The sequence below is a fragment of the Mastomys coucha genome, unplaced genomic scaffold, assembly GCF_008632895.1.
Source record: "Mastomys coucha isolate ucsf_1 unplaced genomic scaffold, UCSF_Mcou_1 pScaffold21, whole genome shotgun sequence".
NCBI classification, from domain to species: domain Eukaryota; kingdom Metazoa; phylum Chordata; class Mammalia; order Rodentia; family Muridae; genus Mastomys; species Mastomys coucha.
In genome coordinates this window covers 16,307,837-16,325,891 of record NW_022196904.1, presented here as the reverse complement: position 1 = coordinate 16,325,891, position 18,055 = coordinate 16,307,837, and the positions used below count along the sequence as shown (strand labels likewise).

General features: G+C 50.5%; 1 protein-coding gene across 2 annotated transcripts; it reads right to left on the bottom strand.

Annotated features, from left to right (window-relative positions):
- Nucleotides 1–304: 304 nt before the first annotated feature.
- On the bottom strand, nt 305–11,273 carry Gpr4 (G protein-coupled receptor 4). 2 transcript variants are annotated; one of them, XM_031384199.1, is made up of 2 exons: nt 11,127–11,273; nt 305–2,266 (listed from the first exon to the last, which is right to left on the bottom strand). In XM_031384199.1, exon 2 carries the CDS (start codon nt 1,488–1,490, stop codon nt 405–407), a length of 1,086 nt encoding a protein of 361 aa, XP_031240059.1. In that variant the 5' UTR covers nt 1,491–2,266; nt 11,127–11,273; the 3' UTR covers nt 305–404. The 2 variants fall into 2 exon arrangements, with proteins under 2 accessions (XP_031240059.1, XP_031240060.1); XM_031384200.1 differs by lacking the exon at nt 11,127–11,273 and adding an exon at nt 9,246–9,345.
- Between the last annotated feature and the right edge of the window lie 6,782 nt (nt 11,274–18,055).

Below are 18,055 nucleotides of genomic sequence, written 5' to 3'. Positions count from 1 at the left end.
CCCCAGGCTTTGTTGTGTTTAATAGTTTGAGACAGGGTTTCAATTTTGTGGTATAAGTGGGTCTTGAACTTCCAAATCTTTCCTCAGCCTCCCAAGTCGCTGGAATCACAAGCTTGTAGCATCTAATCAGACTCTTCTGTCTTTGTCTATTAGAAACCAAACTTAATTTTTCCCTCATCCCAAATTCTCCATGGAGCCCATGATGACAAACTCCTTGCTGTGTCATTACCCTCAGGCCCTGCTGGGATAAAGTGAATCACTGGGGATCATAGTGGAAGAAGATGGCTGAGAAAGACACAAAAACCTCATTTTTTTTCTTGTATTCTTATGAATATTCACATGGCCATATTTACATACGTTTGCACACAATGGGAAGGGTGCAGGATGACAGCTGGGCATGGGGCTCACTGTGCTGGGGGCAGCAGCACCTTCAGTGGCACCTGGTCCCCCTGAGCAGTCGGAGGCACTGCCCAGACAGCCCCGGATGACTTGCCAGTGGTGCTCCTCTTAGAGGTCAAGGGTGTCTCCAGGGTGAGGGAAGCATTGGCCATCTCCTGGGGTTTGTTGCTGGCCAGGAAGCGGAGGAGGTTGTGCAGGGCCTTGGCCACGTCACTGCGGGCACCCTCGTTGACCAGGCAGTAGAGGATGGGGTCAGCCACGCAGTTGAGGCTGGTGAAGGCCAGGGAGCTGTGGTAGGCGGAGAAGACTCGCTCCTCGAAGCCACAGTCCCAGGGTCGGCCCAGGTAGACAGCGCTGCGAGACAGCAGGAGAGCATGGTATGGTGCAAAGCACACCAGCACAATGGCGATGAGGCTCAGGGCCAGACGCTTGATCTTGACTTTCTCCTGGCGCTCGGTGGACACACTGCTCTGCACTGCCCGCAGGATGCCGCGGTAGCACAGCAACATGAGTGCCCAGGGGAAGAGGAAGCCCACAAAGACGCGGTACAGATTCATCCAGGCCACCCAGCGCTCCATGGGGAACTTCTCGAAACAGAAGGTGTGGTTGTAGCGATCACGAAAGAGCTCGTCGTGGAAGAGCGGTGCCGAGTTGGCGCCCAGCTCGGTGGCCCAGACCATGGAACTCACAGCTACTGCTGTCTTGACCCGGCGCAGGCGCGCAAAGCGCAGCGGATGAGCCACAGCTAGGTAGCGGTCCACGGAGATGCAGCACAGGAAGGCGATGCTGATGTAGATGTTGCTGTAGAAGATGAAGCCAAAGAGCTTGCAGGAGCCAGGGCCGTGGATCCAGTTGTCGTGGTGGAGGAAATAGTCAACCCACAGCGGCAGCGTGCAGATATACAGCAGGTCAGCGATGCTCAAGTTCATCAGGTAGACGCCCAGCTCGTTGCGCTGGCGCACCTGGCGGTAGGCTGCCCACAGGGCCAGGCAGTTGGTGGGCAGCCCCACCCCGATGACGAAGATGTAGAGGGATGGTGGGAAGAGGTGGTCCACTCGAGAGTCCACATGGCAGCCTGTGCCGTTGTCCATCCTGGGCGATGGGGCTTCCCAGGTGCTTCCCCTGGCCCGCTGGGGCTACAGGGCCACGGGGGGCGGGAGGCCATCAGGCCCCCTGAGCCCCCTCGTTGGAGGCTCAGGGGAACATCACAGGAGACAGTTCACGAGGACTGAGGTCTGGGTTTGCTTTTGCGGCAGGCTAAGCAAAAGGAGAACTTGGGAGGAAGAGCGTCAAGGAATGCTGAAGGTAGGATAAGAGGTGGGACTAATGTCAATGGGGGTGTCTGTACACACAACCAGAGCACAAAGATGGAGGCACGGAAAAAATAGGTGAAGGCAGTGTTTACGGAAGAGGTGAAGACACCAGAGGTGTCATGCCTATTGAAGTCTCAGGAAGTCAATATGGACATGATGAAATACCAGTGGGGTGGAATGTTCTAGGAGACTAAGGAAAGACACAGGGGAGCATTGAGAAAAGTCACAGAGTTGGCAAGATGCAACTTAGAGTGCTGGCATCTGCTAGGACGGCCAGCTGGAAAGAGAGAACTATGTAAAGTCACCAAAGGGGGAAGAAAAGTGAGGTCTCCTCTGGGGATGGGCAAAGAGGAAGGGCTTGTAAGGGCTGATGGCTGTGCGAAGGGATGCTAGGAAACAGGAAGGTGAGTAAGTGGCAGAGCACAGGAGGATTGCGGTAGGAGGGGGACTCCAAAGGGGGTTCTAGGAGACTCAGAGTCGATCCTGGTGGAGACTGAGGAGTGGAGATGGAGTTGTCCCACTCCCGACTGCATTGAGAGCTGAGATCGCTAGACCTGAGGGGAGAGAAAACATTAGAGAAGCTGGCATGGATGTCCATACTGACCACCCCAGTACCTTCCTGTTACTCCTGTGGAAGACAGAGGGGACACCCCAACAAAGCCTGCTTGAGTATCACCCCAAGGAAGAGATGTCTAAGAGTATGGGATTGAGGGTGCCAGGCAATAGAGGGGCTTTCCAAATACAAATTAAAGACCCCACAGGTTGGCACGTGTCTTTGAACCCAGAAGGTGGAGGCTGGAGAATTCAGAGTTCACTGCACATTGGGTTTGAAGCTGTGAAAACCTGTTTCTAAGTAAGCAGTGGATGTGAGGACTGTGGAGATGGCTCAGTGGGGAAAGGAGCTTGTAGCCAAGCTTTACAACTTGAGTTTGATTCCAGGAACTCACACTGTGGAAGAAAAGAACCAATTCAATAGGTTGTGCTCTGACGCCTTGCATGTACAGCATAGCAAGCGGAAGCGCGCACACACATAGGCATAAGTTCATATACAAAAAGACAGAAACAGCGGATACAGAGTTTTGACAAACTGATGCAAAGTGCACCGCTCAGATCTGTCCAAGGTCCTGATGCACAAGGTGGGCAATCTCTGCCCTCAGCCCCCTTTCCCAGCCAGCCCTTCATTTCCCAGAGCCCCAGGGACCTAAAAGGGCCTCGGGGTTGACAGTGGGACTGAGCAGGAGCTGTTAGACTCTTGAAAAGGTCACGGTCAGGGAGCTTGGGGTTGGCGCCAGCAGGGGGCGCAGCCCTCACAAGCTTCCCTCTTCTTTCCCACTGTCCAGTGAAAACCCAGAACCTTTATTCTGGGAAGATCTACAAGTTTAAAGCAGAGAACAATGGGCTGGAGAAATGGCTCAGCAGTTAAGAGCAGTGAGTGCTCTTCCAGAGGTCCTGGGTACAATTCCCAGTAACCCATCTGTAATGGGATCTGATGCCCTCTTCTGGTGTGTCTGAAGACAGCTGCAGTGTACTCACATAAATAAAAAAAATTTAAAAACAAAAACAAGAAAAACCAAGCCAGTCAGTGGTGGCACACTCCTTTAATCCCAGCACTTGGGAGGCAGAGGCAGGCAGATTTCTGAGTTCGAGGCCAGCCTGGTCTACAGAGTGAGTTCCAGGACAGTCAGGGCTATACAGGGAAACCCTGTCTCAAAAAAAACAAAACAAAACAAAACAAAAGAGCACGAGAACAATCATACATCAAACCCCTCACCTGATGACTGGTCTGTACACATTTAGTTTACTCAAATGTAAACCAGTCTCTCTTCCTCTCCTTCTCTCTCATGTAGTCCAGGCTGGCCTTGAACCTGGCATGTAATTAAGGATGACCTTGATGCTCCAGCCTTCTTCTGAGTGTTGGAGTCACAGGAGTGCTCCACTATGCCCAGTTTACACAGAGCTTGGATTGTTACTCTGGGCCCCATGAATTCGAGGGAGGTGCTGTACCAACTGAGCCACACACCCTACATATGTTGGTTGGCTTGATGAAATTTTGTGGCTGGGTCTTACTTAGTATGTAGCCCAAGCCAGTTTGAAACTTGTGAGCATCCTTGCTTCCTGAGTGGTGTGACTATAGGCAGGTACCACCAGGCCCAGCTTCAAAGCATTTTAAACTCAGGAGGAGGAGGCAGAGGCAGGCTGATATCTGAGGTTGAGGCTAGCCTGGTCACAAAGTTGAGTTCCAGGATAGCCAAGACTACAAAGAGGCTTATTTTGAAGAAAAAAAGGAAGGAAGGAAGGAAGAAGGAAGAAAGAAAACCATACAAGCCGGGCGGTGGTGGCGCACTTGGGAGGCAGAGGCAGGCAGATTTCTGAGTTCGAGGCCAGCCTGGTCTACAGAGTGAGTTCTAGGACAGCCAGGGCTACACAGAGAAACCCTGTCTTGAAAAACCAAAAAGAAAAAAAAGAAAGAAAGAAAGAAAGAAAGATCAAACAAGATCATACTTAGAAATCCAATTAAGACAATGAACAGAGAAAGTGCTACATGGTCTGGAGGAAAGACACAGAGGCTGGGAAGCCACCTCTGAAAAAATCCCCAGAACACACTTAAAAACCACTGTTTGAGGGGCCAGTGAGCCAGCTTCTCTGGAAAGTTGCTTGCTGCCAAGCATCACATCCTGATTATACTCCCAATACCCCCATGGCAAAAGGAGAGAACTCACTCCCAGAAGTTGTCCTTCACACACATACCAGGGAAACAAACAAACAAATAAATAAATAAATGTAATTTAAGAGAGAGAAAAGCCAGAGAGGGAGACAGACAGACAGACAGACTGGTTAAAGTCTTCTAGACAAATGAGGAAATTGTAGTCCCGAGAGGGGAAGGGATGGACTTGGAGTTACAGAGTAAGCCTCAGAAACTCAAGTCGTTTTTCTTCCCAAGGAAAGCCCTTCCTGCTTCATCTTCAGATAGACCCTGTGTCTCTGATCACTTGCTTGCTCTGCTACCGTCACTGCTCAGGGGCTGTGACAGCATCGATCCTATCACTCTGCCTCTGTCAGTTAACTATACACAGGGCAATCAGGATGACCGACCGTCTAAGGGAATCTCCTCTTGTTCTTTTCTTCATGAACTTTCAAAGGCTTCCAAGAGTCAGGGGGTGTGGCTACGTGTTAGAGCCCCTGCCTAGAATTCCAAGTGAGGGGCTGTGCAGGGCCCTAGGTTCTCTCTGCATGATTGCAAGAAAAAGAATAGACTTGCCAGAAGATGGAAGCGCCTGGTGCCTGGTGGCAGGTGCCAAGACTCTTCCAGCTAGCCTATGCTGATTGCCCACTCCTATCAGCAGTCTCCAATCCAGTGAGCTTCCTCCACACCCTCTCCCTGACTGGCCCGCGGTGTCTTCAGCTCCTCTTCTGTGTCTCCTTTCATTCCTTTCCAAATCTTCACAACCGAGTCCCCACCACTCCTACACAACCATCTCCTCACAGCACTGTGTGTAGCCTGTTGGCTTCTGTCTGTCTGGAACTTCTTCGTGGACAGGGACCTTGAGTAGTGTCATGTGAACTGTTCCATGACCCATGTGAAGGACAGTCCTTGCATACAGTAGGTGCTCAACAAGTGCCGGTGTATAAAAGCCTAGAGGCTGGGAGAGGGCAGGTGCTTCTCCCACTTCTCCCACCATGGCTCTCCATCACCTCCTCCCAGACTCTACCCGAGGCATCAACAAGCTCCGGGGAGCCTGGGGGGAAGAGGCTGCAAGCTGGGAGCAGATTAAAGGGCTGGGCCCATTTGCTTCCTGATTGACTTGGAAAGGTCAGGCCATGTCCTGATCCCTAAGGCCAGCACCCTGTGGGGAGTCTTTAGACACCTACCACCCCACCTCAGAGCTGGAAACTTCTGGATCCTTCGGAGATGGAGTGGGAGGAACTGGGTAGACCAATGGGAGCCAACCCAGCCTACCATCAATCAAAACCTCCCACCCAGACCAAGTCTTCCCCTTGGTGTCTGTCTGTCTTTGCCCACCCCACCCCCTCTGCTGGTGTGCTCTCTGCTCTCTTTCTCTCTATCTGTCTCTGTTTCTCTCTCTCATCATCTCTTCTTTACTTCAGAAGCCTTAACTTTTACAAAAGAGGGGCATGGTCTCTATCCTAATCACATCACACATGGAAATCTTTGGTAAAATGAAGCGTCTTGAGTAAAATATTCAGTATTTGGGGCTGGGGATGTAGCTTACTGATAGAATGCTTAGAGTCTGACAGTGGGTGCTGGGGTGTGGCTCAGCAGAGGAGCGCTTCTCTAGCAGGCATGAGACCCTGAGCTCAATCCCCATTACCACAAAAAAGAAACAGAAGGCTAAAAAGAGTGCTAGGCATATAAGCTCAGTTCATGTAGTATTATTCGCCTAACAAGCACAGAGCCCTGGGTTGTATCCCCAGCACTTCATAAATCAGTCGTGTTGGCCCAGGCCTATAATCCCAACAGGTCAGCCTGGGATAAATGAGACCCTGTCTCAAAATTTAAAAAGAAAGAAAGTAAGTAAGGATGTAATGGGCTGAGGGTATGACTCAGCGTGTAAAGTGACTGCCGTGCAGGGTGAGTGAGCACCTGCCTTCAGAGCCTCAGCACCCACATAAAAGCCCTTGAGGGAGCTCTGGATGTCCCTCAAAACCCCCTTCCATGGCCCCAGGTCCCTGCTGAAACTGGAACGGGTACACAGGCTGCAAAGACATTCCTGGCAGCCAACGGAAATGAACTTCCCATTGCCAATTTCCTCTCAGGGAACAGAGTCTGGCATCCACCCTGTCCTCAGCCTACCTGAGTCATGGGGATGCTAGGCGTGGGGCAGAGGCACTGACAGACAGACGACAGACAGACAGACGGACAGACGGATGGACAGACAGACAGACAGAACGTCAGACTGACTTTTCTTCTTCCCTACCTGACATTTGGCTACCACCACAACACCCCCACCCTCGCCCCAGCCAATCATAGAGCCTCTGACTCTTAGAATTCCATGATACAGGTTTACATAATGTGGAGATGGGGGTGGGAGGTGGGGGGGTGAGAAATGGGGGGGCTATTTCTTCCCAGTTCATATGGGGAAACTGAGGTCCAGAGAGGAAAAGCTGTTATTCACTATCTGAGCTGAACAGTATCTCCTTCTCTGAGTGTTTCTTCTCATTCCTGTCCTAATGTCTTTCTAGGGGCTTCAGATCCCATTGAGAGTCTGTTAAAAACCAGGAATTGTTATTTATGTATTTTTTAAGACAGAGTTTTTCTGTGTAGCCCTGGCTGACCTAGAACTCACTCTGTAGATCAGGCTGACCTTGAATTCTGAGGTCCACCTGCTTCTGCCTCCTAAGTGCCGGGATTGAAGATGTGTGTCACCATCCCTGGTTAATAGGGAATTTTTAAGAACATACACATACAGCAGTGGTTAAGAGCACTGGCTGCTCTTCCAGAGGTCCTAAGTTCAATTCCCAGCAACAACATTGTGGCTCACAACCATCCAATGCATTCTGGCCTGTCTTAACGAAGCTACCAGTGAATTCATATAAAAAAATCTTAAAACACACACACGTGCACACACACATGCATGCACGCACACATGCACACACGCACACACACGCACACACACACATGCACGCACACACACGCACACACACATGCACACACACACGCACGCACACACACATGCACACACACACGCACACACACACTGACCCATCATAGCTGGGGTGTCCTTCTAGCCCTTGCTCAGCCCCAGGTGGAGTCAATGCTATCTTAACCCTTAGTGAGTCTTTAGGGAGGAGGTGCATGGAGGCACACATTTTACACCCCTGTAGGAAAAGTTCAACTTTTGGGGGGATAGGAAAGGATAGCCTGTACCCCAAGCCCTGGCCAGCCGCAACAACTAAAGCCAGAAAAAAATGCCTATTCCCAGAAGCCCCCTCCCCAGTCCCCAATGCAGCGAAATTCAAAGCCAAGAGAAAGCAATGATAGGGGCCCACACCCCCATCCTTATAAACCCTTAGCCCACTCACCACCCGCATTTCCAAAGCCACCAGGCTAGCTCCCCCTGTTTCGCTCCACCATGGGCTCCCAGTTTCCCCCATTCTGGAGGCCCCAGGGGACCAGCCAGCTCCCGTCTGCTCATTAGGGCTGAAATGTGATCAGTGTTTCTCGCTGCCCACCTGGTGCCTTGGCAGCAAGCGGAAATGGCAAGGGGGGTGGTGGTGCAGTCAGGCCACCTGGCTGAGCCTCAGTTTCCCCATTTCTATTAAGGAGCATCTCTGTCCCCCACCCCACCCCCAACCCTGGTCTCTACACCCACACCACCCAGCAGGACTGTGGAATTCTTAGAGCTACCCTGCTGACATTCTAGAATCCAGCAGTTCTCAAGTCCCGAGATTCTATGGCCGGCCCCGTTTGTGGTCGAATGTTCTAACACTCTAGAGCCTTGATTCTCTGCTTTCTGTTATTATTATCCTCGCCTTTGCCAGCACGCACACCCTTGTCAGTTTCCAATATTCCAGGCGTCTCCCAGCCCAAGATTCTGAAGTTCTATTGTTAGAACTCTCTATGATTTCAAAAAAAAAAAAAAAAAGAAGAAGAGAGAAATAAAAAAATAAAATAAAATAAAACACACGCTATGACTTTCATAATCTATTATTAAACCCTGGGTGATTTTTATCTTTTCCCAGCAAATGAATACACGTTTCCCTTTTCGCTCTTTGCAGAAATGAGAACGCTTTGTAAATAGGTGAACCCTACTTCCTCTTTCCCCCCACATTCCTGCTCTGACTTAAAACATTCTGAGATGCTGAAGGTTCAACAGAGTTGGGGGTCAGGATGGCTAATCACCCGCCCCCCCAATTATATTCTCCCCACCTCGGAAAGGGATGGACCCCTAGGAACCCAGGCTGCTTTTGACCCCTTGCTCAGCGGTCTGGCTTAGTCCCTCCCTGTTCACACCAGCTGCCCCTCCCTGTTCACACCAGCTGAGTTATTATTTGTCTAGACACAAACCAAATTATAGGCCCTGTCCCGGGGGAGCAGTGGGCTATGAGGGGAGGGTCAGGAGACAGGGGTGGAGTTAATTCACTTGGCTTGTCTCTCTGTGTCTGAAACTCCTCCCCTCAACCCCTCAGCCCAGGCCACCTCTGGTCCCTTTCCCTCTCCACCAGCAAGCCCTCAGAAGTATCTTTTCTGCTCCGCTCTGCAAACCCTCCCTTCTGGCCTCCAGCCATTCATACCCAAGTCTGGCACGGCTTCCTACTCACTTAGCGGACCTCGTTGCCCGAATTAATCCGACTTAGTGGTAGTGCAGGAATTCAGGTCTCCAGATATGGTCAAGGGAACCCAGGTCTCCGGATATGGGCTGCCGTTGGACAGGAGTCCCAAGCCCAGAGGCTAGCAATAACTTACTTCCGCTCTAAGGCCTCAGTTTCCCTGCCTGTAAAATGGAAGGGGCATGGCCTCTGTGCTTCCCACTGGCGTTGTGTAGCACACAGCTGTATGTAAGTACCACAAACCTTCAAGATATCAGCACACATATGAATGGATTGAAGGATCAGAACATCAAAAGGGCTTTTGGTTCCCTGTGCTTGTCTCAAAGGGTTTCAGCATCCCTGGTCCTATCATTCAAAGACAGAAAGGCAAGGTCTCATGATTTGGCTCAGGCTGGCCTCAGACTAAGATTCTCCTGCCTCAGCCTGGATTACAAGCGTGTGCCACTACAAGAGTCTTTTGAGACAGGGTGTCATGTAGCCTAAGCTGGCCTGCAACTCTTTTTTTTTTTTTTCTTTTGGTATTTTTGAGACAGGGTTTCTCTGTGTAGCCCTGGCTGTCCTGGAACTCACTCTGTAGACCAGGCTGGCCTTGAACTCAGGAATCCGCCTGTCTCTGCCTCTCAAGTGCTGGGATTAAAGGCCTGCGCCACCACCGCCTGGCTGGCCTGCAACTCTTAACCCTCCTGTCTCTTAACTCTTATCCTTTCCTGGAATAACAGTCAGGTGCCAGCCTGCCTCCAGGGCTCCTGGGGGTCTGAGTTTGGGAACCTTTGCCCATCTGCCTCAGTAGCCATTCCTAGGAGGATTCCCAACCTGAAGTTGATCAAGTTCAACCTCACACACAGAGATGCTGGGAAGCCCTTTTGGTAGATTTCAGGGGGTGCAGGTAGTCGGAGGGTCTAAAAGGAGCACTGAGGTGTTCCCCATCATTTACACTAGTGTCCCCAGTGCACATCCAGCTTGGAACACACACACACACACACACACACACACCCCAAAGCTTTGGGAATTCTGGAGTCTGGTTGAGAAATGCAGTCCAGGGGTTCAGTTCCAGGGAAGGGGAGTAAGACAAAGCAGGAAGGAGTTAACAGGGACTCAGCCAAAATCCTGGAAGGGAGGAAGTGCGGGAGGAAGTCCACCCCCCCACTCCAGCCAGGAATTCCTGAGACAGGAGGGTGGGGTAGGTGTGACCTCAAAAGCCATGGGGTGACTACAAAGTAGATACTGGGGTCATGTTGTCACTCTGAGTCCATTTGCCCTGAATTGCAATCCCACTGTCCCCTACCCCAATCCTAAGCAGCCCAGAGGGAAAGGTTCCAGGATGTCTCAAGGCTTAGGGAGAGTGATCGTGGGGGCGCTAAAAGCCAGAGAGGAGGGGGGACACGCTGAGATGGATACCGAGTTGGGGGAAGAGAAAAAGGAGGGGGTCTCATGTAAACAGGGGAATGGAGGCCAGAGATGAAGTAGAAGGGATCCAGAGGCAGACGGGAAGAACAGGTGGGGGACCCCAAAGATAAGGAAATAGAGCCCACTGGGTTTATTGCTAAAAAATACCTACAACATTTAGGGGGCTGAGGCAGGAGGATGGCCAGTTTAAGGTAAACCTGAACTGTACAGACGGGAGCTGTCTATAAAACGCCAGAGGGTGGAGAGTCGGGTGTGGTGACATATACATGTAATCCCAGTAGACGCTAGGAAACTGAGGCAGAAGGATTGCAGTGAATGTGAGGCTAATGTGGGCATGAGAGTGAATTCAAAGATAGTTTATAATATGCAGTGAGAGCTTGTGTGTGTGTGTGCATGTGTGCGCGTGTGTGCGTGTGTGTGTGTGTGTGTGTGTGTGTGTGTGAGCGAGAGAGAGAGAGAGAGAGAGAGAGAGAGAGAGAGAGAGAGAGAGAGAGAGAGAGAGAGAGAGAGAGAGAGAGAGAGAGAGAGAGAGAGAGAGAGCGCCAGAGTTAGGGCATCTTAGGGACCCCAGGGTCAGGAGGGAGAAGCAGAAAAGATGGGTTCTCCAGAGCCGAGTGGCGGAGAGGGGACGCTGCGGGGAGACTGAGGCAGCGGAGCGGCCACCCAGAGTCTTGGACCTGAGAAGAGGTAGAATGGGAACGGAGGGACATCACCCACCTGCTCTGCCGCTGGGCTTGGCAACCGGCGTCTCTGACTTGGTCCTGACTCTGTGCTGCGCGGGACCCGGCGGGCGCCCCCGCGGGGCAGGAGAGCAGCGACAACCCCTGGCCCGGGGCTGGAGTCGGAACCGAGGCCCCGCCCCAGCCAGGCCCGCCCCCATTAACCCCTCCTCTGCCGCTCCCCTGCACCCCACCGTGTCCTGCCTCCACCCCCCTCAGGAACTCAAGCCTGGAAATCTCACCTGCTGCTTCGGGGGCACAACCCATTAACTCCTTCCTTACCCTCTCCAATTCCACACTTCGAATTTAAGCCTTCTTCTGGGAAGGAAAGCTTGGCTTGGAACCTTTCTTCTGTTGCTTCCTTCTTTGAAGAGCCCCCTCCCTGCAGGCCTCCGTTTATAACCTTCTCTATATCCCTCTAAGGGACCCAGAACAAAGGGGTTTGTTAAGGGGCCTGTGGACTGTCTCAGCAGAGGGGCAAGACTGCTACTAATGCTGAACTCAATCCGCAGGACCCACACGATGGAAGAAGCGAATGGGACCCTGCAAGTTGTCCTCTGACCTCCACACTGTTTGATGCCACACACCCCAGATAAATAAACATGTTAAATGGAGGCCTCTTAAGTATCAACATCAGGTATCAAATGGAAGAAGCCTTGGGGGGTCAGATCTTAGCCTGTTTCTTCCACAGTCAAAGTGGTCAGACACGGCGGCCCTTTTCTCAAGAGGTCTCTTGTCACTTCACAGAGAGCATAATGCCAAATCTGTAAAAATGTATCATTCTGGGATACATGTGCATGCCTGCATTCTTCTCAGCACTTGAGAGGCTGGGGCAGGAGGATAGCTGAGCGTTTTGAGGGTAAAGTGGGCTAATGAAGTTCTATCTTTAAAACGTTTCCACCACGGAGTTGTGCAGGGCACCCCAGTCTGCCCTCTCGAAGCCTGATGTACCCATAGATCACTTCAACACCTCAGTTTTGCGAGGACTGTACTTTCCTATCTTTTCCTAGTTATCGGCCTCCCTGGTGGCGGGAGGGCCTTTCTTGTGTTGAGGTTGATTGCTCTCGTGTGTCTGTTGCCTGGAGCTGAAATTCCCATTGTTTTCAGGAAGTGTTCAAAGGTTCCAAAGTGCTGCATTGCCCTCAGTCGCTTCCTGCACAAATTAGTCCTGAGAGGTCATTATAGATGCAGGGACTTCTGATCCAATTGGAATACAGCCCTCCAAAACCAACAGCAGTGATGGTGTTTACCATTCTAATTTACATAGTTATTTTATCTTGGCTGAGAAGATTGAACCAATGGCCTTACACACACTAGGCAGGAGCCACATCCTGGCCCCTCACTGGGGGCTTCTAGGCAGGGGCTCTACCACTGAGCCACACCCCCAGCCCCTCACTGGGGGATTCTAGGCAGGGGCTCTACCACTGAGCCACACCCCCAGCCCTTCACTGGGGGATTCTAGGCAGGGGCTCTACCACTGAGCCACGCCCCAAGCCCCTCACTGGGGGATTCTAGGCAGGGGCTCTGTTACTGACTATACCACTCAGTATTGTGTTTGTTGTTTCAGACAAGATCTTCAGACTATGTAACCCTGGCTGACCAGGAACTCAGAGAGGTACACTTTATTCTGTCTCCTTAGTGCTTGTATCACCATCTGTGTGTGTGTGTGTGTGCGCACGTGCACACATAGAAGCCATTTTAGGTAGTTCCTCAGGAATCATCATCTCAGATTTTTTTGTTGTTATTTTGAATTGGTTTTGGTTTTGGTTTTTCAAGACAGCATTTCTCTGTATAGCCCTGGCAGTCCTGGAACTCAGTCTGTAGAACAGGCTGGCCTTGAACTTAAATATCTGCCTGATTCTGCCTTCTGAGTGCTGGGATTAAAGGTGTGTGCCAACTCATCTAATTAAAATTCTTGTTTGGGGACTGGAGAGGTGACTCAGTGGTTAAGAGCACTGACTGCTCTTCCAGAGGTCCTGAGTTCAAATCCCAGCTACCACATGGTACACATGTGGAGGCCAAAGGACAACCTCATGGAGCTCTCCTTCTCTCCTTCTACCTTCATTGGGTTTAAGGGACTGAACTCAGGTTGTCAGGCTTGACAGCAAATGGCTTTACCCCCCAACTCATCTTGACAGCTACAACATGCCACGCGTTTTACAAACATATATGTTTTGTTCACATGTATGTCTGTGCACTCTGTACCTGCAGTCCCCGTAGGAGCCAGAAGAGAGTGTTGAATCCCCTGGAACTGGAGCTACAGATGCCTGTGAGCTGCCATGTGGATGCTGGGAATGGAACCTGGGTCCACTGGAAGGGCAGTCAGCACTCTTAATCGCTGAGCCATCAATCCAGCCCCACACCCATGTCCTCATGCTTGGATAGCAAACACTTTACTGACAGCCATCATCAGCCATCCTGTCAGTACCCTGTTCTTTCTTTTAACACCACAGATTAGTTTTCACCCGTTCTACAACTTCGCACTAACCCAACAACTTCAAAGAAAAAGGGAGCTGTTGTAGCACCGACTGATGTGTGGCCTTGGGTAGGTGACCTCAACTCTCTGAACCATAACATTCTCTTCTTTCAGGGAACTTAATGGGCATAGGAAGTGAGAGAGTTAACCACAAATGGGGGACACTCACAACACTAGAGAGTTGAAAGAACAGTGCCACCGGGTGGTGGTGGGTGGTGCTCGCCTTTAATCCCAGCACTTGGGAAGCAGAGGCAGGTGGATTTCTGAGTTCGAAGCCAGCCTGGTCTACAGAGTGAGTTCCAGGACAGCCAGGGCTACACAGAGAAACCTTATCTCAAAAATCCAAAAAAAAAAAAAAAAAAAAAAAAAAAAAAAAAAAAAAAAAAAAAGAAAGAAAGAAAGAAAGAAAGAAAGAAAGAAAGAAAGAAAGAACAGGGCCAAGGCAAACGTCGTGGCAAGCTTGTATGTAAATCCCAAGAGATGAGACATGGTTTTACCCAGCCCAGGAGGGCCTTGAACTTCACAAGCAGCTGAGGTTGACCTCGAACTCCTGATCCTCTCACCTCCATTCCAGATTGTTTGAGTTACAAGTTTGAGCCACCGTGGCCTGTTTCTAAAAAGCCAGAGTGCTCAGTGGCTTGGGTGAGGGTAGGACTGCCCTCTCTTCTAGTGAACCCTAAGTTTGCCACAATTTATTCCAAGTGATGGCAGGCAAAATACAGCTCCTCTCTGAGGGTGGCTGGGAACATTTACAAAGGCGGACAGTTTTCAGAAGGACAGGGAGACACTGGAGTGGACCATCACCACCCGAGCCTTTAGGGTGCAAACACAATCAGCAGAACGAAAATTCTTTCTTGTCCCCTACTCTTGGACTGGAGGGGACAAGGAACTCTGGCTGGGTGGAGGCCATGCACAAGGCAGTTTCTCACGACCCATCTCAGGGGACACTGAGGGGACAGGGACGGATGGAGAATCACTAGCAATTTTCCAACTGGCTTTTCAAGGGATAATTTTCCATGCAGATCCAAAGATGACCACAAGGGGACGACAAAGCATTAAGAGCCACCAAGGAAAAGCATTTGTTTCTCTGTCTATAGTCCGGGTCACCTTCCCAGAACTTAGATTGTTGGAATCCATTGGGGGGAAGCAGGGGAAGGGAGGGGGCGGAAAGAAGGCTTGACCTAAGAAAACAAGGCCTTTAAAAGCCTAGAAGAGTGTAATAGCATACACCATTTAACCCAAGCACACAGGAGGCAGAAGCAGGTGGATTTCTGTGAGTTCAAGGGTAGCCTAGTCTACATAGTGAGTTCCAGGGCAGCCAGAACTATGAAGGGAGACTTTGTCTCAAGAAACAAAACAGAACAAACAAAACAAAACAAAACAAAATAAAAACAGCAACAAAACAAAACACCCCCCCCCCAAAACCAGCAGCAACAAAAACTTAAAGTGATATCTTGGAATGATGATGCACACCTGTGATCACAGAACTCAGATGGTGGAAGCAGGAGGCTCAGGTTCACCCCCAGCCACACTGGGATTTGCACACTGTACCCACCTCTTTTCATGCGTGCTGGGGATCTGAACTCAGGATCTCATGCTTGTATGGTGTTGCTAAAAGTCCTTCCTGGGAGAAGACATAAGCAAAGTCTACCCTTCCTCCTCAGAACCCAAGTTCACATGGGGAAGCAATGAGGCTTTTCTTTGAGGGGGTCTTCCCTAGAGAGCACAGGTGAGGGATCCCCTAAGGGGTATAAGTGCTCCTCTCCAACAGGCTACACCAGAAAGGCCTTCACCCAGAAGGGATGACAGCTTATATGTGCGAGCCCCCTCTCTGTACCCCTCTGTGCAGCCACTTGCAACTTGGACATCATTGTATACCACAGGGGCTACGGAGTGGCTGAATATTCAGGGGAGGGTCTTGTGTCCCAAGGGAGTGCAAACAGTTTTAAAAGCTGCACAGGAGGCTGGAGAGATGGCTCAGTGGTTAAGACTGTCCTTCCAGAGGTCCTGAGTTCAATTCCCAGCAACACATGGGGGCTCACAACCGTCTGTAATGGGATCCGATGCCCTCTTCTGATGTGTCTGAAGACAGCTACAGTGTACTCATATGCATAAAATAAATTAAAAAAAAAAAGTGTAAGAGCCCAGCCCGGTGGTCCTTTTGCAAGGGGACAAAGGTAAACTCCCCAAGATGGCAGTCACTTGTCTCAGAGGACAGTCACTACTGCAGCAAGCACTTTAGAGTCTGAACCGTTTGCCCAGGCCACTTGAGGAAGTTGAATTCAATAGTCCTTGGATAAGACACACTCAGCTTATTCAAACACACTCTAATTGCCACTCAATAAACAGAGCCCAAGTCCCTGCTTCTGTCTGGGCTAGGAGGCAGCGTGGAAGTGACCAGAAATCCGGGCCTTTCCCACCTACGGTCTGTCTGGGCTAGGAGGCAGCATGGAAGTGACCAGAAATCCGGGCCCTCCCTACCTATGGTCTGTCTGGGCTGGGAGGCAGCGTGGAAGTGACCAGAAATCCGGGCCCTTCCTACCTATGGTCTGTCTGGGCTAGGAGGCAGCGTGGAAGTGACCAGAAATCCGGGCCCTTCCTACCTATGGTCTGTCTGGGCTAGGAGGCAGCGTGGAAGTGACCAGAAATCCGGGCCTTTCCCACCTACGGTCTGGTCCAAAGTTCATGAAAGAGACACAGATCCATGTCTAACAGATAACACCGGAGTCGTCAGGCCTGTGACAGGGGCCAGGAGACAGCTGGAACCACAAGAGGCTTTATTTGAGTTTATTGGGAGGAGACAACACGTTGGAGCTTCCACCTGGAACGGTTTCTTCTTCACCCTTCTGTGTTAAGGTCTTTCTCTTGCCTCTTCCAGGGAGTCCTCCATGATGCCACCTTGGTCCCTCAGCATCTTCTGAGGCAGGTCTGCCTTTCCATGAGGTAGTGCCGAGGTTGCCTTGGTTTTCACTGCACCCAACACCACACATACACATTCACACACACTCACCTGCACATCTGTACACACACAGGTACATCCACACCTATGCATGCACACATACACAATCACACACATGTATACACACTTGTACATACACACAGGCATATACACACAGGCACACACACACACGCACACACACATATACACACATACATGAACACTCATATACACACACATGCACACACACACACACACACCACATAGGAATGCTGCTTACAAAATTTGTTTACTTGTTTGAGTAGTGGAAGGAACATTTCCATCCTGGCCGGACATTGATAGGACAATGGCTTCAGACTAGTAGGTTGGAAGTTCAGTGGCTTCCTCTCTTGTGTGTGTGTGTGTGTGTGTGTGTGTGTGTGTGTGTGTGTGTGTGTGCAATGCAGGGAGGCTAAAGGACAACATTGTGGACTCATTCAATCCTTCCTCCTTTCCATGGGTTCTGGATCGGCCTCAAGCCAAGAGGCTTGCCCTGCAAGGCATCATTAGCTACTGAGCCGCCTCACAAGCACTCTCCAGTTTATTTTTTAACTACATTAACTTGCCAGACATGGCTGTGCACGCCTTTAATTCCAGCACTCAGGAGGCAGAGGCAGGTTAATCTTGGAGTTCGAGGCCAGCCTGATCCACAGATAGAGTTCCAGGACAGCCAGGGTTACACAGGGAGACCCTGTCTCAAAGACCAAAACCAACCAACCAAACACACACAAAAAGAAAGGTGTCTCTTGTGTGGAATCTGTCATTTAGATTGCTGGAGCGTTTGCCTAGTGCACACAGCCCTTGCGTCTTCATCCACATCAACACACATTCCAGGCACAGGGGTATGCACCTGTGATCCCCCTACTCTGGAAGGTTATACCAAGATCATCCTCGGCCACACAGGGAGTTTGAGGCCACACCCTGCCTAAAAAAATAATAACCCCAGCTGGAGAGATGGCTGAGCAGATAAGAGCACTGAACAGCCATCTGTAATGGGATCCGATGACTTCTTCTGGTGTGTCTGAAGACAGCTACAGTGTACTTATATAAATAAGATAAAATAATGAATTAAAGAATGATCCTTTCTAGAGGCAGAGGAGATAGCTGTCTATGAAGTGCCTATCAGGCAAACATGGGAATTTGAGGTCAATCTCTAGCACCCATGTAAGATCTGAGCACAGCAGCACAGGTCTTTATCCCAGTTCAGGTAGAAGAGGAGCCCTGGGGCTTATTGGCCAGACAGCTTAGCCACATTGTTCCTGGTTCAGTAAGAGAGACTGTCTTAAAAACCAAAGTAGAAGTTCGAGGCCAGCCTGTTCTACAGAGTCTACAGAGTGAGTTCCAGGACAGACAGGGCTCCACAGAGAAACCCTGTCTCCAAAAAACAAAAAACAAGAAAACAAAACAAAAAAACAAAACAAAACGAAACCAAGTAGATGGGTCTGGGAGGATGGGTCTGGGGGGATGGGTCTGG